This window comes from Pinus tabuliformis, chromosome 5_2 (genome assembly GCF_031772625.1).
Source record: "Pinus tabuliformis cultivar Carrire ecotype Pingquan chromosome 5_2, CPIR1, whole genome shotgun sequence".
NCBI classification, from domain to species: Eukaryota; Viridiplantae; Streptophyta; class Pinopsida; order Pinales; family Pinaceae; genus Pinus; species Pinus tabuliformis.
In genome coordinates this window covers 550271404-550295051 of record NC_142306.1, presented here as the reverse complement: position 1 = coordinate 550295051, position 23648 = coordinate 550271404, and the positions used below count along the sequence as shown (strand labels likewise).

The 23648-nt window shown below is 38.7% G+C and overlaps 2 protein-coding genes across 2 annotated transcripts; both read right to left on the bottom strand.

The window, feature by feature from the left end:
- Positions 1-12112: 12112 nt before the first annotated feature.
- On the bottom strand, positions 12113-12934 carry LOC149160126 (uncharacterized). The gene has a single exon (XM_089434514.1). It carries the CDS (start codon positions 12932-12934, stop codon positions 12113-12115), a length of 822 nt encoding a protein of 273 aa, XP_089290640.1.
- Positions 12935-22634: 9700 nt separating this feature from the next.
- On the bottom strand, positions 22635-23447 carry LOC149160125 (uncharacterized). The gene has a single exon (XM_089434513.1). The coding sequence runs from the start codon at positions 23445-23447 to the stop codon at positions 22635-22637; it is 813 nt and encodes a 270-aa protein (XP_089290639.1).
- Between the last annotated feature and the right edge of the window lie 201 nt (positions 23448-23648).

Sequence of the window (23648 nt, the reverse complement as noted above, 5' to 3'; positions counted from 1 at the left end):
GTACATCTTCCCTTCCATCATAAATGAAGAGTTTCTTCAAATGTGGTACGACCATGGCCTCATATTGCTTCATGAACTCCATCCCCAATACGGCCTCATAGTCATCAATCCTTACTATAGTGAAGTCCACTTTTCCGGTCCATGCACCAAGAGTAGTGTCCACCTTTTCAGCTATACCAAGAATGTTTGTAGGAGGAGAATTCACCGTCTTCATTTGTGCCTTCACTGGTACAAATTTCAGCCCAAGTCTCCTTGCAGTATCTTCACTCATGAAGTTGTGTGAAGCACCACTATCCACCATAGTGAGTACATCAGCACCTCCGGCCTTCATCTGAACATACTCCAACCTGTTCCTTTCCGGGTCCCTCCTAGAAGGTGCCTCTGTAGTAGCAGAAGCTCCTAGTACCTGCATCATCCCTACTGCAGCATTCTCATCATGCTCATCATCAGATTGTGCAGCAGCGGCTACCTTTGGTTTGGAGGGGCAATTCTTCACCACATGTGGTCCTGCACATAAGAAACACTTCAAAGGCTTCTTTGCCTTTGGACCATCATCCGATTTCGAATCATCATCCTTCTTCTTTTCCTTTGGCTTATCGGACTTCCTTTTCTCATTAGAAGTCTCATCGTAGTGATCCACCAACCTGTCAACTGCAGCAAAAGCCTCCTCAAGTGTTCTGATCTTCTGCCTCTTCACTTCATTGCGTGCCCAAGGCTTCAACCCAATAATGAAGTTGAACACCTTGTCCCTTTCCGCCATGTCAGGAAGTTCCAGAGCTGCACTTGAAAACTCTCGCTGATATGCTTGTAAGCTTCCGGTTTGTTTGATGTACTTAATCTTCGTCCTTGCTTCCCATGTTTCGTCCTGGGGACTGAAATGAGTCTACAAAGCCTTTTTCATATCACTCCACGAAGTGATGTCATCAGCATTACCATTGATAATCTGATCCACCCTCCTTCGCCACCACATCTTAGCATCTTTTGTTAGGAATTGAGCAGCTACCTTGACTTGTGTCTCTCCATCGGGTAGACTCAACCGTTCCAAGTACTGCTCCATATCCCATAGAAAGTTGCCAAGTGTTGCTGCGTTCCTGGTACCATCATAAGATTCTGGTTCTTTGACCTTCACATGAGGCACTCCTCCACCTGAGTTGTGTCTCACGGCCCTCTTCAATACCGCAATCTCATCTTTGGCATCATCAAGAGCTTTATTTACCTTGTCAAGAGTTCCTTTCAAGTTCACGATCTCAGCAAGACCCTGATCCCTTGATTTTTCAACCTCTCCAACCCTTTCTTCCAACCGAGTACACATAAGATCATTGTACTCACATTGTGCCTTGAGCTCATCGTGTTGTGTCCGGAGTTCTTCAAGTTCTTCCCTGACCTTTGAGATGGCTTCTCGCTCCTTAGTAAGGGAGTCCACATCCTGGTTCCAAGAAGTCTCTAAAGTCTCCATCCATTCAATCACTTTTTCCATGAACCCAAGAGTAGTATCCTTCACGGTGTCCTTCATTGTATGGCTAGACCCAGCTTGAGAGTTAGCTGCCATCTTCTTCTGCGATCTAGTCTCAACCATTCATCTATAAGAACCTGTTCAAGTCTTCACGAGCAACCCTGCTCTGATACCACCTATCACGCCCCCAAGCCTACGGCAATTTTTTTGACCGTGCCCGGCGGGGTGCGGCACCACCGTGTACTTTCTTTTCGTTAATACTTGTACATATGGACTACGCCTTTCACATAAACATACTTAATTTCGTATTCTCAATTAAGTAAAATGCATTAATCTTCATTCACATATATAATCAATATGCAATTAAACCATGAACATAACAATTGCACATAATCATATAGGGAGGGGCAACTCCCGAACGAGTCCGCCCAAAATAATATATTATGAAACCTTTTCAACAATACATACAAGTGTGCCGGGCAAGAGTCCACGGCCAACACTTAGAATTTTTACAATATAGGCAAGACCACCTTTTCATACATGTGTCGTCCTCCTTTGGTTGGAGCGTGCTCACCTGAGCCACAAGAACTCCACCAACTCGGCCTACACATAAAACCGTCTTAACCGTGTGCTCTCGTCCACAAACAGCTCCTCGGTAAAACTATGCACTTATCTCATGCGCATGAGATGTGCGCACTTCGCTCTGCGTCCTTTTACCCTTCGCTTGTCTATAGAGAGAAGAGCGAGTTGCTTGGTGCCAAATGAGCCTTCTGCACCTTGCATATATAGGCTTCTCATCATTTGGTGAAGGGGTGTCAGCTCTTGGGCCGACCCCCATAATCCATGCGTTGGAGCCCCTACTTTATTATTTGGTAGGTCGGCCCTTGCCCAAGGGCAAGGCCTCCCTATGCCCAATATAATGCTCGCAACACTCCATCGCATATTTTGTTAAGTGTAGAGTATGCGCTCCAAAACGTCGCAGCCAGCTCGTACTAATGTCGCATGCTGTTCACCTTTCGTCGTATGCCGCCCGGTAGTCGTCGCACTGCCGTTCCTTGTCGCACATCGCCCGGTTGTTATCGCACTCGTCTGTCCGCCGTATGGAGGGGCGCCCGCCCGGGTCGCCCTCCCTTCGCGCACGCCTTCGCTGCTCAACCGTGCCGCGCCCTCATCGAACCAACCCGCGTCCACACAACTCTGTCGTTATGTCCGTCGTCCGGTTGTCCGCCCATCGGGCGCGGGCCGCCCACGGGTCGCCCGCCCATCGGGCGCGGGTCGCCCTTTCGCCCAGCGTTTCGGCTCGCCGGTCCACCGTGCCCAAGCCTCAACCGCCAAGTCTGTTCTCCCGGTCGGGTGGTCGCACCCGCGCACCAGGCCACCGCAGCTCGTCCGCAGCTCGTCCTCAGTCGCCGGGTGACTGCCCAACCGCAGCTCGCCAAACTGTTTGCCGGTTCACCGTGCACGGGTCGCCTGCCCGTCGTGCACGGGTCGCCCGCCCGTCGTGCACGGGTCGCCCGCCAACTCGTCGTGTGAAGGCGTTTTGCCCGTCGCGCACTTGCCCAAGTCGTGAGGGAGTTACATGGATGGTGGTGGGGATAAGAAATATGGTAGAGAAAAAAAAGGGAAGAGGGAATGATGATAAGAAGAGGTGGATGGTGCTGGGTATAAGAAATATGGTGGAGAAAAAAAAGGGAAGAGGGAATGATGATAAGAAGAGGAATGAAGAATTCTTCACACTAATTTTTAGATTTAATAAGTACTAGAATATGGAAACCCTAAAGCTTTCAAGTGGGACTTGTCTTTGGATAATTTCAACTTAATAACAAATAAATAAATATATTATTAGTTTTTTTTCGTAAAATTTTAAAATAATAATTATATCAAAATAATTCAAAAAAATAATTTAAAATTAAAATTAAAAAATTGAAAAATTGGTGTCTATAGTGCGACTTTTTGGACTTTCAAGTGCCGACGGAAAAAATTGAGGTGAAATATTGATTTGTGTTATTTAAACTGGTTTTTTGACTGTATATATGGATTCAACACCTTGAAAAACCCCTAAGGCACTTCGATTGTGCAGCGGTTACCCATCAAGCTTGTGATTTCAATAAATTCCTGCCAGATTTTAGAGAAATTAGACCCACCGGAAAAACTTCCAGACAGCCTCACTAGAGACAGCTCGGAAAAAATTATTAAAAAAAATAAAAAATTAGTTTTGTTATATATATATATATATATATATATATATATATTTTAAATTAATTTTATATTAAAAGTTTAATTTATCTTTTTAATCAAATTCAAACAAGTGTCATATGCAACGTTGTCAATTAATACCTACCTATTATGTAAAAGGTAGAGAACCCTTATGGGGTGAATGTAATCATATAAGTTAGTTATATTAAATGCATGATTTAAGCACCACAACATTGGCGGAATCAAATTACTAATAATCTATTGGTACATGGTTGTCGATTAGTACCTTCCTATTATGTAAAAAGTAGAGAACCCTTATGGGGTGAATGTAATCATATAAGTTAGTTATATTAAATGCATGATTTAAGCACCACAACATTGGCCGAGGGGAATCAAATTACTAATAATCTATTGGTACATGATAAACACAGTTCTATGAAAAAAGGTCAGTAATAATTAAATAATTAAACTATCAAAAAAATATTACGATTAATAAAATATATCAATGGAAAAAATGTGAAAAAACATTGTTATTAGAAAGATTACAACAATTAATAGAAAGTAAGCAAGGAAGATCATATGTTAGTAAATATTTATGGTTGAAAATAAGTATAATAATGAATGGAAAGAAAATATTAATTAAGGAAAAATCCACATATTTAATTTTGTTTTGGGTAATTAATTTATGAGGACACTTGGCGATTAGATTGTTATTAGAAAAAAACATTGTTATTAGAAAAATTATAACAATTAATAGAAAGTAAGCAAGGAAATATTATAAGTTAATAAATATTTATTCTTAAAAATAAGTATGATAATGAATGTAAATAAAATATTAATTATGGAAAAAAACATATATTTGAATTATTTTGGATAAATAATTTATAATGACACTTTGCAATTAGAGGGTTTTTTCTAATAAATTGATTTTAAACCACATAAAATTAGTCATTCACCAATCAAAAATTCGAAATTCAAAAATTAATTTTCAATTTCTAAAAAATAATATTTAATTTGACCAAAACTTTGATAAACTTTGAAAATAGTTTTTAAAAATTTACAAATGAATTAATTGATTACAATAGACATAAAATTTTCCCAAAATTAAAAGTGATCAAATTATTTGTTAATAATTTCAAAACAATGTAATTTACAAATTAATCAACTGATTATAATATACCTAAAAAATCCCTAAAATTAAAAGTGATCAAATCATTTGTTAATCATTTTTAAACAATGTCTACACGGTCTTGGATAGACAGTGATTGGGTCTCCCCTTGATGTGAATTCACCGATTCAATTCCCCACCCTGATCGGGGAGATATATTGGACATGATAAAGATGTAGTCACATAAAAAAAAATCAAAACAATAAAAAATTAAAATCAACATCCAATCAATAAATCTCAAGAATCTCCTTGAATTCAAAGAATTTATAAGCTTACTTTCATTATATAAAATATTGAAAATTACATGATGTTGTAGATGCTGCAAAATGAGCATATGTCAGAACTGGTGGCATTGTTGTGTAGAGTCTATGAAGTGATTGTTACGTCACTGTAACTGACAGGATGAAACATAATAAATATACAAAATTGTAGGTCTATGAACCTGCAAAAAAGGACAAAATGACAAAATATGGAGTTCTATCAATGATCTATGTAGAGTTAAGTAGTAGTTTCCCCTGGACATGATGATCTATGAAAGGCCTATGGAAATATTGATAGAAGTCATGCCCATTTTGTTCTTGAATCATCCAATAACAAAAGGTTGTTGCGCTGCTTCCTTAGAAAGGTTATCGGAAATCTGGTTCCTCTCCCTATAGATATGATGGCAAGAATTTATAAATTATTTCAGGTAACATCAATATTTTTTTATAAATAAAATTTTAAAATAAGATTAAAACATAAGAGTAAGGGTTTGAAAGGTTGATTATGTTAGTCCCACCATCTCTCCATTTTTTTTTATAAGTTTTTGTTATATATATATATATATATATATATATATATATATATATATATATATATATATATATATATATATACGAAAGTTTAGTTTAATTTTAAAAGTATTTTTAAAAAATTTATTTTAAAAAGTGGAGAATAGGGTTTATTATAATATTATCCCTTACTAATATTACTTATTCAAAAAACCATAAATTTATATAATATTGATTCAGGTAACACTACTACAACCATATTTAATTAATTAAATGTGTTTGTTATAAATCAAAAGTTTCATTTGTATTTACTACACAATCATTAATATATATACAATAATTAAAAAAAATATTACAATAATTAATTTTTATTATAATCATTTTAAAATAATTATGTTTATTACTCAATAATTATTACTAGCACAAGATTTGAACCCAAGGCTTTTGGTTCAATGAGACTTCATTTCCATCACCATTCCCAATTGAGCTACCCAAGCAAACTAAATACTTACTACTATTAAGATTATTGTTATTAATTAAAAAATTTAGTAAATAATTATATAATAATAAATAATTAAAAAATATTAAATAATTTAATTAACTAATAATGATGATGATAAATAATTTAATTAAATAATGATGATGATGATGATTAACTTCTGCTAAGACCAATGCGGTCTATAAGACCTTGAAAAGAAGAAAAATCTAGTTGTGATTCTTCAAAATCTTATTAGTAAAAAAGATTCGAAGTGTGGTAGAGGTTAGGGAATTGAATATTTATTAATTAATAATTTACTTATATATTAATACTAAATAATGAATATTAAATAATTTATTTATCTATATTTAAAAACAAACAAACATGTTTGCATGGGGTAGCTCAAGTGGGGTAACTCAAGTGGCATTGGTTGTGGAAATGAAGTCAAGTCTCACTTAACCGGAAGTCTTGGTTGAAATCTTGTGGTACGCTCTCCCTCATAGGGTGAATAATGGACATGTAAAAACACGAAAATAGGAGTCCTACTGAGATTACAAAAAAACAAACAAACATAATAATTATGTAATTCGTTTTTTTATAATAAAAAATTGGTCAATAATTTTAAAAGCCCTTGGTATTAATATTATAAAAGTAAGTCATTATTAATATCATAAACCCAAAGAATTTATATTATAAACCCTAGGAATATGAATCCTTACATTAATAAACCCAAGGGATTGATAATATAAACCTAAGGAATAATATTAAACTCAAATAATTAATATTATAAACTCAAGGTATATAAACCCTAAGATAAATATTATAAACCACATCCACATTTATTAATGTGGTTGATATATGTAGATAGACATATATGCCTTATGTAAACCGATATATATATATATATATATAGAGAGAGAGAGAGAGAGAGCGCATGTACAACCACATTAGTAAATGGCAAAATATTTTTGACTTTTTTTAATTAATCAATTTAATTAAAATGACATAATTATTTTGGAGATAAATCTCAATATTATAGAATATTTAGTGGAGATTAAATATTTACAGTACACTTAATAATTACCATAATTAAATTTAATTTTTTAATTTTTTATTTTAAAATAAACCTACCTCAATTATTAAAAAAAAAAAAAATTGGTGGATTTTAGAATCTGCAATTCGAGGCAAGAGGTCAATGAACTAGCACGGAGTTAAAAGCCTTGTATATAGTGTGGACCTAATTGTTAAGAGCATGTGTTTCCTACTAAGAGGTCAAGGGTTCAAAACTAGAAGGGGTAGAGTATGTATCCCTTCTTAGACCTAACAATGCCTTGCATATAGTGTGGGCCTAATTGTTAAGAGCATGTATTTCCTCCTAAGAGGTCACAAGTTCAAAACTAGAAGGGGTAGAGTATGTATCCCTTCTTAGACCTAACAATGCCTTGCATTTAGTGTGGGCCTAATTGTTAAGAGCATGTATTTCCTCCTAAGAGGTCACAAATTCAAAACTAGAAGGGGTAGAGTATGTATCCCTTCTTAGACCTAACGATCAGCTTTGCATATAATGTGGGCCTAATTGTTAAGAGCATGTGTTTACTCCTAAGAAGTCACAGGTTCAAAACTAAAAAGGGTAGAGTATGTATCCCTTGTCCCACAAAAAAGATGTTCTCATATACAATTTTAGTGTCTCACTTAGAATAATCTTAAAATTAAATAATAATAATAATAATAATCATAAATCGATCACAAATCTGATAAAATTTGTCGACGAATCTATCGATCTTGAGTATGTCGTGGGGCAGCGCAGGTTGTAGAATCGAGAAGCCGTTTAGAGGCTACAGCTGAGTATGTCGTGGGGCAGCGCAGGTTGTAGAATCGAGAAGCCGTTTAGAGGCTACAGCTGAGTATGTCGTGGGGCAGCGCATGTTGTAGAATCGAGAAGCCGTTTAGAGGCTACAGCTGCGAAGTCATGAGGGTCACCATGATTTTAGGGTTTTCCAAAGCGAAGGCCTTGAACATGTCACCCATTTGTCAGCCATGCACAGGAAATGGTCACGCCATTTTGCTGATCATCAATTTGACCAGCAAACGTATTTTAAAATCCAACCACGGCGGACCACTCAATAAATCGAGCTTAATAATCAATTCCAATGATACCTCTAACGTGTAATCTTGGAGATCAAGCATTTCGACCCTGGCAGTATACGGCACATACAGTGAATTTTTCTTGCGCAATATGATCAACGACACCTGCTTGGGACGTCCATTCCCATTTCTGATAAACATGCAAAAATATCGGTTCGTGGTGTAACTGCCGACTGAGACGTGACAATCTCCAGCCAAGATGCACCATGAAAAATTATTTCGAAAGAACCTCGATATGACTAAAAAGGCAAACATGGACGACGCCAATTTCTCCGGGTCGATTCACAGTCACAATATGTCGGCGCGGATGATTGAGGGTGCAAGTTGAGCTATTTGCTGTACAATCCTTGTCTATGAAGTTTTTTAAATGGTTAAAAAATTGAATTTTTATATAATAATATTTAAAAAAATTGCTACATTTTGTTTTTTAAATGTGTATATATTTAATTTTATATATATATCACATAGTTCAACGAGGCAGATGAGTTGCCCGGAAAGTTATGGAAATTCTGGTTATATTTAGAGAAAATCCAGCAAGGATTTTTGTAAATCCAAGTTATAGTTGTTAAACTTCAAAATTTTAGTCCTAGACGTTTTTGATGGTACTGAATCAACTTCCACCAGATTCAAACTCTCCCTTTACAAGATTTTTTGAAATTTTTTTGTCCAGATTCTGACCACTTTTGGCAGTACGAGCAATTCCTCTGCCTCATTAGGCGACTCCTATATTTATTAATAACAATAATAATAATTTTAAATAAAGTTATAATTTAGTTAATTTGTATTTTAGTAACTTGTTATGTTATGAAGTAAAAGTTTTTATGCTTATTATGGATTGATGTCTATCAACATTTACCATCCATTTAATTTATATGGCTAATGTAGTTTTAGTGGTAATCTTAAATCAAGGGTTAAGATTTATCTCAAAATTGGTTATGCTTTTTCTACCCTCTTAATTAATTAAGTGACTAGTTCAATTCCCCACCCTATTTGGGTGTTATTCTTGAACATGACCATGATTAATAATCTATGGTATTGTAAGAAAGCCTAGATTAAGAATCTTCATGGTTAAAAATCTTGTTACATGTTTTTTAAATGTACATATCTTTAACTCACAACATCATCATCATCATCAATTCAGTTAGCTTCAAGGGTTAGCTCAATTCGTTCTTACTAAACATATTTTGCCAATGAGAAGTCACATGGTCAAAAGAAAATTATACTCTAGTTTTTTAATGATTTTTTAATATGTTGGCAATGTGAGATGTATAATAAATAACTATTTTAATATTTATCATGGATTGGCATTTATAGATATCTATGGATTTAAGTTTGATTTATTCTTTTTAATTTTTCATGTGTAATTTTAGAAAAAGAAACACATGTTTTTAATTATTAAGTTAACTCAGATTATAAGAAGATAAATCTATCTTAATTCTATATAAAATATTAAAAAAATCCAAAATCCAATTATTATAAATAAAAATATTTTTCAATTTTTTTCTCTTTTAACTTAACATCTAATTTATATAACTGATAATAAAATTTAGGCCAAAACAACTTCTAATCCAATTTACTCACAAAACTCATTTTCCCCTTTGTCCTTCCGTGATTCAAAAACTAAACCCTTCAGGAAAATTCTTTTATCTTCTTTAGTATGAGGTATATGAAAGAACACTGACCTCTCGATAAGTGTCCGAAAATGCAATTTGCAATACTGCTCATTATTTCAAATTTTGTAATTTTCCTTTTTTATCATATGGACGTGATGCTTTATGATTAAATAATGTAAGTGTTGACATCGTGGGTGGGCACGTCCACTTCTAAGAAATTGCTACCATCTTTGTCTTTAGTCACGTCCTTTTCTTTTCATAGTGATGTCATAGTTCTGTAAGTAGTTAAGCTACAGATCTTTCACTTAGAAGCGCAGTACGGACATCTAGGCAGCCACTTGCATTTCTCGTATTTGGTGCAGTTCAGAGGTCGAATTGTGCCTTTCAATGTAATGAGAATTATTTTGATAAGTGTTTATTGCAGAAAAATTGTTTGGAAATGATACAGCGCTATTAAAAAATTTTGAGGCATTTAAAATTTTGAAGTTTAACAATTTATAAAAATTTGGGATTTTATGAAAATTTTGCCAGAATTTCCATGATTTTGAGGGTAAATAGATATTTTTAATTTTCAAGATTTGAGTCCATCACTTTCTTATGATATCTTAGTTTTCTTTTTCTCTCTAAATCTTTATCACCCTACAATTTCTCCTAAGATTTTGTGTTGTTAATTGTTTATCTTATATTTTTGTATGTGTGTGTCAACTCTAGGTATGGAAGGAATTTCACATGGAGTTGTCTTTAGCGCGACTTTTTGGACTTTCTGGTCAGAAAAAATTGAGGTGAAATCTTGATTGTGTTATTTAAACTGATTTTTTACTGTATATATGGATTCGGTGCCCTCAAAAACCCCTAGGGCACTTAGATTGTTCAGGGGTTACCCATCAAACTTGTAATTTCAATAAATTCTTAACGGATTTTAGAGAAATTAGACCGGAAAAGCGTCCAAAAAGTCGCACTAAAGATAACTCGATTTTGCATCTCCTCCATATTATTATTATTAAAGCTTCCAAAAAGTCGCACTAAAGATAACTCGATTTTGCATCTCCTCCATATTATTATTATTAGCCAATTTTAAGGTTACGACCAATCCACACAGCGCATTGGTGTATGAGACCCCCTTGTTTGTAGGAAAAGGGAACCATATTATTATCCATTTTTTTAAGGTCATGGCCAAACGAGACACCACATTGGTGTATGAGACCGCCTTGTTTGTAGGACAAGGGACCCACCTTTGCACAGTGATAATCCAGACACCACATTGGTGTATGAGACCCCCTTGTTTGTGGGACAAGGGACCCATATTATTATCCAATTTTAAGGTCACGACCAAGCCAGACACCACATTGGTGTATGAGACCCCTTTGTTTGTGGGACAAGGGACCCACCTCCACACAATGATTTGACTGCTAAGTCTACGAAGGCATACATACTCTACCCCCCTCTAGTTTTGAACTTGTGACCTCTCACGAGGAAACACATGCTCTTAACTATTAGGCTCACTCACGCTGTAAGGAATTACACATATCCTCACATATTAAATACCGAAAGAATTACACCTCTCTCATTTATAAAAAGTATATATATATATATATACTTTCATTTACTTTTTGTCTCTAAAAGTAAGATATTTTATTTGGCCTATATTGAAAGATATTTTTTTATTATTTTTTAATTTTTAATGTAAATATTATTATTTTTATGTTGATACAAATGTCTATTTTGGATTAAAAAAAATTAGAAGTTTAATTTAATTATCAATTTTGGAATAAGGCTTTCGAAATTTCAATTTAATTATCAATAAGTATTACCTGTATTACCTGGATGCAGGATTTAAACTTCCTGGAATATTTACAAAATATTTTTAACAGTAGTAAGGGATAAAAGGCTTTAGTAGTAGTAAGGGATAGAGGGTTGAAACTTATCTTTAAAGTTGTTATGTCTTTTTTTCTTTTCAATTTAATTTGAAAAATGTCATGTCCACAGGTGTTAAATTGAATTTCCATTATATTTTTATTTATTTATGGCCTTTAACTCTTTTTTTTTTTTTTTTTTTTACTACGAAAACGGGTATGGGATATTTATATTTCTGGTGGACTGAAAGCCAGTAAACTTATTACATTGAGGTCATCTGTATTCTGATGCGGGTCACTTTTGTGAGTGAGCCTACATCTTATTCTTACAAAATTCTTCTTTGCTCTAGATTGCATGGTTTTTATTGTTTCCCCCCACTTGGAGATACAGACGAATTTCTTTAAAATGAGGCAATAAAACATTGGAGCCTACAGGTTAGGGGATGGGATCCCATGAATCTTCTTTATCTTCCTGCTTGATTCCTGCTGAGAGTAGAGTGGCCTTATTGGCCTCTTTGTCCGCCTCTTTATTGAGTGCTCTCAGCACATGAAAAAAGTCTAAATTCTGGAAGCATTTTCCTATTCCCTTGATTCTGATTATCAGCCTAGAAAGTTTAAGATCCTTTACTTCAATGCTGGTTTTCATTGCATCTATAATAACTTGGGAGTCTCCGATTACGTTGGCTGTCTCTATACCTGTTTCTTGGAGGATCTTGAGGCCTTGATATAAAGCTAGCGCCTCAGCTTGCACACTGGTTGTGTGTCCCAGCCCCCATGCAAAGGAATGAGATGTTTCCCCATTTGGATTTACTATGACTCCTCCTGCACCAGCTTTGCCTGGGTTTCTCTTTGCTGCCCCGTCAAAGAAGAGGGTATGTCTTGACATCGCTTTGAGCCAATCTTTAAATTCATCTTCTGATTTCCTTATGTGCCAGTTTTTATGAGGAGGGACAGCTCTGTTCGCTGGGTGAAACTGTAAGCCAATGTTTGAGCCCCAGGAGATATCTTGTGGACTGAGATTTGCATCATCTTTTATGTCAGTCAGGCATTCCTTAATTTGACTTATAACTTTGCCCTCTATAACCTTGTTGTTCTGGTTTGTGCCCCTGAATAATCTTCTATTTCTTTCTAGCCAAATTTGCCAGCAAATTATTTTTGGTAGAATGCCCCAGGCTGTTTTAATTACCTGGTTTTTTGGCGGGTGACCTGGATATCTGTCTGTCCATTTCGTGAACATCTCCACAATGGTGTTTGGCATTAAGAAGGTGCGGCTCAGGTTCTGCATGAAGGAGCTCCAGATTTGCTTAGCGAAAATACATTCCAGCATGATATGTACTGCTGTCTCAGAATTTGCCTTGCATAAGTGGCAAATATGTTGAGATTTTCTGTTTGAAGTGAAATAGGCAGAAATATCTGTAGGTGACAACAATAGGAATTCAGTTCCTAGATTAGCTCCAGGTTGTTGGGAGGGAGTTAATGCCTCCTATATTTGATGTGAGGGAGTTAATGAGGTTGTTAGATTCTCTATGCTATATAACAGGCAACCATTCGGATGTTTGCTATGAGAGGGTGAGAGTTTTGTGAGGATTTCATTATGTAATCTCCAGTTTGAATAATAATATTGTCGATGCCTATGTTGTGTGGACGTAGCCCAGATTGGTTGGGTGAACCACGTTAATAGCTGTGTCTTATGTGCTTGATTTTTCCTGCTGTGTTACTTGTTGTTTAATTTAGCTGTGCATCTCTCCAACAAGTGGTATCAGAGCTCAAGGTGGAGCGTTGGTTGTGCTGGAGCGCTGAGGGAGTTTGGTTGCTGTTCGAGCGTAGATTGCTGTTCGAGTGGAGCAGAGGTTGTTGTGCGGTGATACCTGAAATACCTGGTGCGTTCGAGTGGAGCAGAGGTTGCTGTGCGCGCTGATACCTGGTGCGTTTACTGTGCGGTGCGCCTGAATGGTATGTCTTAATGCGTGGAGCCTGATTTCATAAAATATTGCTGGTGCATATTTGTAAATTGCGTGGCGGTGAATTCCATTGAAGACACCTGCGTGGATATGGTAGTACATTGAAATCTGTGTGGCTATGTTTTGAAACAAGCGTTGATATATATATATATATATATATGAAACAGCGTGGGCATGGGTATATATATTTCAAATAGCATTGATATATATATATGCAACAGCGTGGTTATGTTTTTTTGTTTTTTAAAACAGCATAAATATCCAATGAAAAACGGCGCTGGATATTGCAAAGGAATAGTTATAACCTGCGTTCATATATATATAAAACGGCGTGGATATATTTGAAACTATCAGCATGGATATGTTTTCTAGCAAACTGCGTGGGTATATAGATTAAAAATAGCATGACTATATAATATAAAACGGCGTGGATATATATATCAGTGTGGATGTATGATACACAGCATGAATATATCATATAAAACGGCGCATTGCTGTTATCGGATTTTTTGAAAGGGCTGCTGAATTTGCTGCAAATTGGGTTCTTTTTTGAATTGCTTTCATATTGTGAATTGGTATATCAACCATCATCCCCAAAGAAAAACAAATAGTAGAAATCAATTCATAGGACTGAGCTGTGAACATTAATGGTTGGTGTGTGGGTTGATTGCTGGCGCATGGTTGATACTCAGTTTAAACTGTAATTTTGCACAGAAATAAGTTAGTTTTTTTTTTTGTGTGTAAAAGCAAAGGCAGAAAGGCATAGGCAGTTGTTTTTTAATTGCTGGTTAGTTTTGGAGATTATTGTGTTTTTTGATACAAATGGCGAAAACTCAAAGTGCCCGGTTTGAAATTGAGAAATTTAATGGCAAGAATAATTTTGAGATCTGGAAGGTGAAGATGCACGATCTGCTGGTTCAACAAGGTGTGGCAAAAGCACTATTGGGGAAAAACAAAAGACCTCCTTCCATGACGGAGGATGAATGGGATGAGATGGACGATAGAGCTTTGAGCGCAATTCGGTTATGTCTGGCGGACAATGTTCTGTTCAACATTGTGTCAGAGAAAACCACCACAGGCTTGTGGTCGAAGCTTGAGAAGCTCTATATGACGAAATCTTTGACAAATCGGATTCTCCTGAAACGGCAGCTTTACGGTTTGCGGATGAAAGAAGGTACCTCAATTGCTGATCACCTGAATGTTTTTAATACCTTACTGGTGCAATTAGACAGTCTAGATATGAAATTTGATTCAGAGGATAAGGCAATAACTCTATTATGTTCTTTGCTTGAATCCTGGGATCATTTTGTTACTTCCATAAGCTTTAGTACATCAGAAATCCTTGAGTTTGACGATGTTGTTGGAGCCTTGTTGGCTGAGGAGATGAGGAAGAGGTCGAATGCAAACACCTCTACATCAGAGGTAATGATGGCCAGAGGTCGCTCAAGAGAGAGACACTCCGGGGGAAAGCATAGCGACTCTCGTTCAAAGTCCAAAGGAAAGAAGACAAAGGTGAAGTGCTGGCATTGTGGCAAGGCTGGACATCTGAAAAAGGATTGCTGGAAGCGAAAGCAGGCTGCTAAAGAAGGCTCTTCGACAGAAAAGAAGGAAGCCAACACCACAGATACAGGTTCAGTATCTGGTTCAGGTATGAGTGATGAGGTATTGTCTGTTAATGTTTCAAAACATGATCAACATTGGTTGTTAGATTCCGAGGCATCTAACCACATGTGTATTCATAAAGATTGGTTTAAAACATATAAATCAATTGATGATGGTGTTGTGTACATGGGTAATGATGTAACATGTAATATTGTGGGAATTGGGAGCATACAACTGCAAATGTTTGATGGGACAACAAAAATATTAACTGATGTGAGGCATGTACCAGATTTAAGGAAAAATTTGATTTCATTAGGAGCACTTGATTCAAATGGATATAAAATTGTAATTCAAGGTGGAGTTATGAAAATCTATAAAGGTATCTTACTAGTGATGAAGGCTAAAAAGGTAGGAAATCTTTTTCAATTAGAAGGTAGAACTGGGTCAGATCATGTGTCGGTGTCTGAACAGGACAGTAGTTCCATTCACTTATGGCATCAAAGATTGGGGCATATGAGTGAAAGAGGATTGAAAATTTTGGCTGACCGAAAGTTACTTCCTAATCTAAGATCTGGAAAATTGGATTTCTGTAAACATTGTCTGTTTGGTAAACAAAGTAAACAAAAGTTTAAAATAAGCAAACATACTAGTAAAGGCATACTTGATTATATCCATTCAGATGTTTGGGGTCCAGCCCCTACAGCGTCATATGGTGGCTCGTCATATTTTGTATCATTTATTGATGACTTTTCTCGGAAAGTATGGGTCTACATGTTGAAAAAGAAGTCTGATGTTTTTACAGTTTTCAAGCAGTTTAGAGCATTGGTAGAAAACAGCACTGGTAGAACAATAAAGTGTTTAAGAACTGACAATGGTGGTGAGTTTACTTCCAAGGAGTTTGACAGCTATTGCAAGGATGCAGGGATCGAGAGGCATAAGACCACGGTTTATACTCCTCAGCAAAATGGAGTTGTTGAACGCATGAACAGGACTCTTCTAGAGAGAGCAAGGTGTATGCTGAGTAACGCCGGGTTGCAGAAGGAGTTGTGGACAGAAGCAGTGGCAACAGCTTGTTATGTGATAAACTGATATCCATCAACGGCCATAGACTGCAATATTCCGCAAGAGGTATGGAAAGGACACCCTTGTGACTATTCTAAACTCAGAGTGTTTGGTTGTGATGCATATGCTCTAGTGCCTAAACATCAGCGAACTAAATTAGATCCGAAATCGAAAAGGTATGTCTTTTTTGGGTATGGTGATGGAACAAAGGGATTTAGATTGTGGGATCCTATTACCCGCAAAATCATCATCAACAAAGATGTAAATTTTGATGAATCCTCTCTTGTACAGTTAGATGTAAATAGTAGATTGAAACAGGATGATGTATCTGATTTCCAGCATATTCAGTTTGATAGCATTTCTAACGATAGTCATGATGACCGTAGTTCAGATACTAGTCATGAACAGGTTTCAGAATCAGATTATGAACAGGGTTCAGATGGAGGTCATGAACAGGTCTCAGATGGCGATCATGAAGAAGTTCCTTCAGTTGATAGATAGCCAATTGTGGAAGCACCAGAAACATTCTTAAGGAGGTCTATAAGGATCAAACGCCCTCCGAGAAGGTATGATGATCATGTTACTTCAGTTGCTTTGATCGCTAATGATGATGAACCTTTGTGTTATCAGGAAGCTGTAGAAGGTTCAAATAGTGACAAGTGGAAAGCAGCCATGAAGGACGAAATGATGGCCTTAAGTAAGAATGGCACATGGGATCTGGTTGAGCTTCCGAAAGGCAGGAAAACTGTGGGGTGTAAATGGGTTTTCAAGCTGAAACGGGGTGTGAATGATACGGAAGACAGGTACAAAGCACGGCTGGTTGCAAAAGGGTTTTCTCAGAAAGCCGGTATTGACTTTCATGAGATTTTTTCGCCAGTGGTTAAAATTGTTTCAATTAGAATTGTGTTAGCATTAGTGGCTTTGTTTGATTTAGAGTTGCAGCAATTAGATGTTAAGACTGCATTTCTACATGGAGACTTAGATGAGGAAATATATATGGAACAACCGGAAGGGTTTGTTCAGCATCGCAATGAGAAATTTGTCTGCAGGCTCAAGAAGTCATTATATGGCCTGAAGCAGTCGCCTCGGCAGTGGTATAAGAAGTTTGATTCTTTCATGTTGAGTCAGAAATATGTTAGAAGTGAATATGATCATTGTGTTTATTTTAAACAGTTGAATAATGGCATATTCATTATCTTGGTATTGTATGTTGACGATATGCTTTTAGCAAGCAAAAGCATAGAAGAAATCAACAGGTTGAAGGCTCAGATGGCAAGGACATTTGATATGAAAGATCTAGGAGCAGCAAGACAGATTTTGGGCATGGAGATTTTCAGAGACAGGAGCAATGGTAAGCTATGGCTATCACAACAAAAGTATATTGAGAAAATACTTTTGAGGTTTGGTATGAATAATGTGAAGCCTGTTTCAGTCCCTTTAGCTTCCCATTTTAAGCTTTCTTCGAGTTTATGTCCTAATACAGATGAAGAAAAGGATTATATGTCTCGAATTCCATATGCCAATGTCGTAGGGTGTTTAATGTATGCAATGGTGTGTACGCGACCAGATATTTCACATGCAGTTGGGGTTGTCAGCAGGTACATGGCAAATCCGGGTAAAGAACACTGGTCAGCAATGAAATGGGTGCTTCGATATTTGAGAGGCACAAGTAGTTATTGTATTTCTTACAATAAGAGTAGTGAATTTGTTTGCGGATATGTTGATTCCGATTTTGCAGGTGATTTGGATAAGAGAAGATCAACTTCAGGGTACGTCTTTACTCTTGCAGGTGGAGCTATAAGCTGGATGTCAAAGCTACAGAATATTGTTGCTTTATCCACTACTGAAGCAGAATACATTACTGCTTCGCATGCTTGCAAAGAGGCGGTTTGGTTGAAAGGTTTGCTTGGTGATTTTGGTAGGTTACAGGACAACATCAGGTTACTTTGTGATAGTCAAAGTGCAATACATTTGGCTAAGAATCTAGCCTATCATAGTAAATCAAAGCATATTCCAATTAAGTACCATTTTGTAAGATAGGTTATCACTGAAAGGGGAGTCTCTCTGGAAAAGGTGCATACAAAGGAGAACTGTGCAGACATGTTCACGAAACTAGTTTTGTTAGAGAAGCTACGCTGGTGTTTGGCTTCTCTTGGCTTGCAGAAAAGATAAAATAATAATAACACGGCATCAGGTGAATTGTTGTCAAGGTGGAGATTGTTGAGATTTTCTGTTTGAAGTGAAATAGGCAGAAATCTCTGTAGGTGACAACAATAGGATTAGCTCCAGGTTGTTAGGAGGGAGTTAATGCCTCCTATATTTGATGTGAGGGAGTTAATGAGGTTGTTAGATTCTCTATGCTATATAACAGGCAACCATTCGGATGTTTGCTATGAGAGGGTGAGAGTTTTGTGAGGATTTCATTATGTAATCTCCAGTTTGAATAATAATATTGCCGATGCCTATGTTGTGTGGACGTAGCCCAGATTGGTTGGGTGAACCACGTTAATAGCTGTGTCTTATGTGCTTGATTTTTCCTGCTGTGTTACTTGTTGTTTAATTTAGCTGTGCATCTCTCCAACAAAATAGTGGGGCCGTAGATCCCTTTTCTTTGGAGAATGTCTTGCGTGAGGATGCGCTCATGGCAGAGCTGCCATGCGAATGAATCGGTCTTCGGCCAAGATGGGGTGCGCCATACCCCATGCCACGGTGCTGGATCGGGCGGCACATGAGGTATCTCAATCAGTTTTCTGTATCCGCTGGCCACTGTATACCCTTTAACGTTTGTCCCCCATCCCTTTTGATCGTGCCTGCTCTTCTGCGTGGGGGCCAAACCGTGGAGGTGGTCTGTCAGCGCCTTCCAATCTGTTTGAAGGTGATCTGGCACCGTCTCTCTTTTCCAGCCCGCCCATTTTTCATCTTGCCACCATGAGATGTCCCAGAGTGTACGCAGCCCTTTGAGTTCCATCCACCTGCGCAGATCCCTGGAGACCAGCCTAAATTCCAGAGGCTCCTGATTCATAATCCGATCTGTCCATATGTTTATCCTTCTGCCGTTTCCGGGGACCCAATAGGAGTGCTCTCTGATTAGGGGGCCTGCTTTAGCTAGGATTTTGTGGAATGCTGAGTTCTGTTTGATGAGAGTAGAGTTCAGGGCTTGAGGATTACTTTCTAGACATCTTAGCCGATATCCCCTGAAGTACTTCTTCCATAAGGCGATCTGAGCCCAGCCTGGTTTGGGCGCAATGATCCTCCAAATGATCTTTGCAGCCATGGCCACGTTCTGGTGCTTGATGCTTTTGAAATTCAGTCCACCTTCCCACAGAGGCTTGGCTATTGTTTCCCAGCTGATGAGGGGGATTTTCCTTTCATTTTGCTTTCCGCCTTTCCAGAAGAATCTGCGCATGAGCTCCTCCATCTTGTTCAAAATGGTTAGAGGGGCAATGAGACCTGCAAAATGAAATATAGGAAGACTGGAGAGCACATATTTCACCAGAACAGTCTTGCCAGCTGCGTTGAGCCAGCAGAAGCCCTAGGATTGAATTTTAGATTTGAACTTTTCAAGTTGTGGATGCCAGTCTTTGACAGAGAGCCTTTTGTGGCTGACCAGAAGACCCAGGTATTTAAAAGAAGTCCAGGTGGATGAGGCAGCAAAGTCGAGACACCTAGATATTGCAGAGAGAACCCTTGGCGGGGTATTCCAGCTATAAATGTGACATTTATTCTTATTGAGGGCACTACCAGAGGCCTTAATGGAGACATCCAGGGCAGCTTTGAACTTGGAGGCGGTGGAGTAGGTGGCGCTGCCTAATAACAGGGTATCATCAGCGAATAAGGCATGATTTAAACTTTTGACTCCTCTAGCTATACTCAGGCCATTGATTTCTTGGTCATGCATTTTTTTATCTAGCAGGAAACTGAGGACCGAGGCTTGGATGACAAAGAGCAGGGGGGAGAGGGGGCATCCCTGCCTGAGTCCCCTCGAGGCTTTGAAGAATTCTGTGGCTCTTCCGTTTACTAGGGGGGCAATCCAAGGCTCTGAAATGGCAGCCTGGATCCACTTTATAAATTTTTCCCCAAAACCAAATTTATACATGACATTCCATAGAAATCTATGATTGACTCGATCAAAGGCATTTGCTAGGTCGAGTTTGATCACCATACCTTGTTCCTTTCGGTGGAGGCTTGAGTGAATTGCCTCTTGAACGAGAGTGTAGTTGTCCACGATTTGCCTTCCCTGAATGAAGCCTCCTTGGTTTTCCGGGATAATTTTTGGAAGGATGGGCTTCAGCCTGTTTGCAATGACCTTGGTGATTATTTTGTACCCAATGTTGCAAAGCGAAATCGGACGAAATCTGCTGAAATTATTGGCTCCTTTCTCCTTTGGTATGAGAGATAGGAAAGCGGAATTAGTGCTACCTCCTATTTTATGAGAATTTTGGGACTTTTGAACCATTTTAAAAAGGTCCTTTTCCACAATTGGCCAGCAGACTTGGAGAAATCTGGCTGAGAAGCCATCTGGCCCCGGGGCCTTGTCCGGCTCCATGTCAAAGAGGGCTTTTTTAACTTCCTCTTTTGTGATTTTAGCCTCTAGTGCCGCGTTCATACGAGGAGAGATTGCTTGCGGGATAATGCCTAGCAGCTCTTGGTGCTGAAGCGGCTCCTGGTCTTCAGTAAAAAGCTTTTGGAAGTGTAAATAGGCTGCCTTTTTGATATCTGGAAATTCCTTGTGCGTATCATTATCTTCCTTGATCTCAGAGATAGTGTTGAAGCATCTCCTAGCTTGAGCTTGCTTATGGAAAAAACTCGTATTCCTATCTCCTGCTTTTAACCAGAGATTCCTCGATTTTAGTCTCCAATATTCTTCTTCGGCCAGGCAGGCTTTGTGGTAGCGCTGCTGGAGATTTATTTCCTGGTCCATCATCTCCTTTGTAATTATGGCGCTCTCCATGCAAGATTGATGAGAGGCTAGGGAGGATTTGATGGCTTTCCTTTCTGTTGCTGGATTTGAAAGGGTTTTTGCCCAGCGCTTCAAGACTCCTTTTACCCTTCTGAGTTTTTCCTCCCAAATGTAGGAAGGTGAGCCTTTAACAGGTTGGCTCCAACATTCTTTGATTGTTTGCATGAAGAGAGGCTCCCTTATCCAGAGAGGGTTGAATCGGAAGGGGATGGGTCCCAGATCTGAGTGGGCCAACAGCTCTAGCTTTACCGGCCTGTGATCCGAGATGCTGCAAGGAAGAATGTGCATTCTAGGTTCTAGACCAAGCAGCAAAAAGGAGCTTTGGATGAAAAATCTATCAAGTCTGGCAGCTATATGACCAGGACCTATTCTTTTGTTAGACCAAGAGTACTTACCTGATGAGGGTTTGATGTCTAGCAAGTCCCAATCTTGCAGCAGATCCTCTGCCCATTCTCTTGCCTGGTCTCGAACAGTGCTTCCTCCCCTTTTCTCAGATGAGTGGAGAGTGAGATTTAGGTCTCCAGCAATGATTACATTTTCCATACTTGTCAGATCTGCTTGATGTTTTATAGTTTCCCAGCATTCCTTTTTCTCCCTTATGTTGACTGGAGAATATACATTGAAAAGCGTAATGATTTCCTTTGTGTCAAGGTTCTGCATTTTTTGCATCAACCAGTGGGTGTTGCTTGCTTCATAGCTGAGTGCATATATGTTGGGATTCCATAGGATTCTGATCCCTCCTGAAGCACCCCTGGCTGAGATTGCTCTTGCTTCGCTTCTGGGCCATAAATTTTTGCTGATTTGCAGGAAGAGTTTGTCTTCCAGTTTGGTCTCCTGGATGAGAAGTATGTCTGGGGCTTCTGTTCTTGCTAAATTCCTTACGGCTTCTTCCTTGACTTTGCTCCCCGGGCCTCTACAGTTCCAGGAGATGACCTTCATTATTTATGTTTTTGGTGGGCTCCCTTGGAGCCTTGGGGCTGATTTTTCATCATTTTAGGCTTTGAAGCGAGGAGCTTTTCCAGTGTTGGTTGGCTGCCCTGTAGCTTGTCTTTGTAGGTCTGCTGCTCTCTTTTCTCTTTATCTGTTTTGCGCCCTCTTGCTGATCTTCTTATCGAGGTTTGGGAATCTCCTATTTCGCCTTCTTCTTCTGACTCCTCTATTTCTTGATCTTCTTCTTCATCTTCTGGGTCCGTGTCTTTAGGGTTCTCAGCTTCTTTTGGAGAAGTTGGAGGTGAGCTTTTCCTTGAGGATTCTGGCTTTTGAGTCTCTGTCTCTGGAGTGTCTTCTGTCGGTTGACTTAGGAGGATAAATTTGTTTTCTTGCGCCTTTTTTGCAGGGGGTTTCTGGGCATTAGATTTGCCTGTTTGCCCACCCTACTTCTGTCCCTTTTGATTGCCTCTAGCTCGTCTTACTTGATTCCATCCTTCTTCGTTTCCTTTCTCTGGCTCTGGATTGGTCGGGCAGTTTCTAGCAAAGTGCCCGTACACATGGCATTTCCTGCATTTGAAAGGCAGTTGTTCATAATCCAAGATCTGCACGTGGGACCAGCTGCCTACTTTAATTTTGACTGCTTCTGGTAAACCTTCCTCTAAATCTACCTCCACGCAGATCCTGGCACAGTCATACTGATCCTTGTTGCTTGCCCGGTCAATGAATTTCCCGAGGGAGTTGCCGATGTGTTTCAAGGATTCCCAATTCCAACAGTGAACCGGCAGATTTGGGAGACGAACCCATACTGGAACAGCCTTGGGGACATCTACTGCTGGGTCGAAATCCGGTGTCCATTTGTTCAGGTAGAGACCCTGAGGACCCATGAAGTACGGTCCATTTCTAAAGATCAGGTCCTTGTCTTCTCTGGAGGTGAATTCGAAAAGGAAGAAACCTCTCCCTAGGAAGTAAGAGGTAACGCTTTGGCTGATCAATGGTGCCCAGTTCCGGTTTACCCATTGTTCTGTAGATTTCGGGGATGGCCACAGTCCTGTGAATTGGCCAATGAGACCCCGCTCCGCCAGTGATATAGCGACCTGCATGGGGGTCTCCGGGGGCAAAGAGATCTCTGGGATCTCATCTATTTTCTTGACGAATCTGGAGGCTTCGGTTCTTTTCTTCGGAGGCAAACCTGCCAGAAGATGGTTAAAAGCCTCAGCTGCAGGTCCTGGGGGAGGATCATGGCCCAGGGACTCCATCAAACCTAAAGCCGGCCGCCTCAAGGGCAGCGCAGCAAGGAACGCCCTCTAGCCAGAGGGACGGCTGACAGTCAAGATCCGATCTGAATCGATCTGACAGGAGCCGATCCGATCTAGGGCCGAGAAGCCAACAGAGAATTCGCAGGGGAAATGGCCCGCAGGGGGCAGATCCAGAAGCCAGGATCGAAGCGGGGGGCAAAG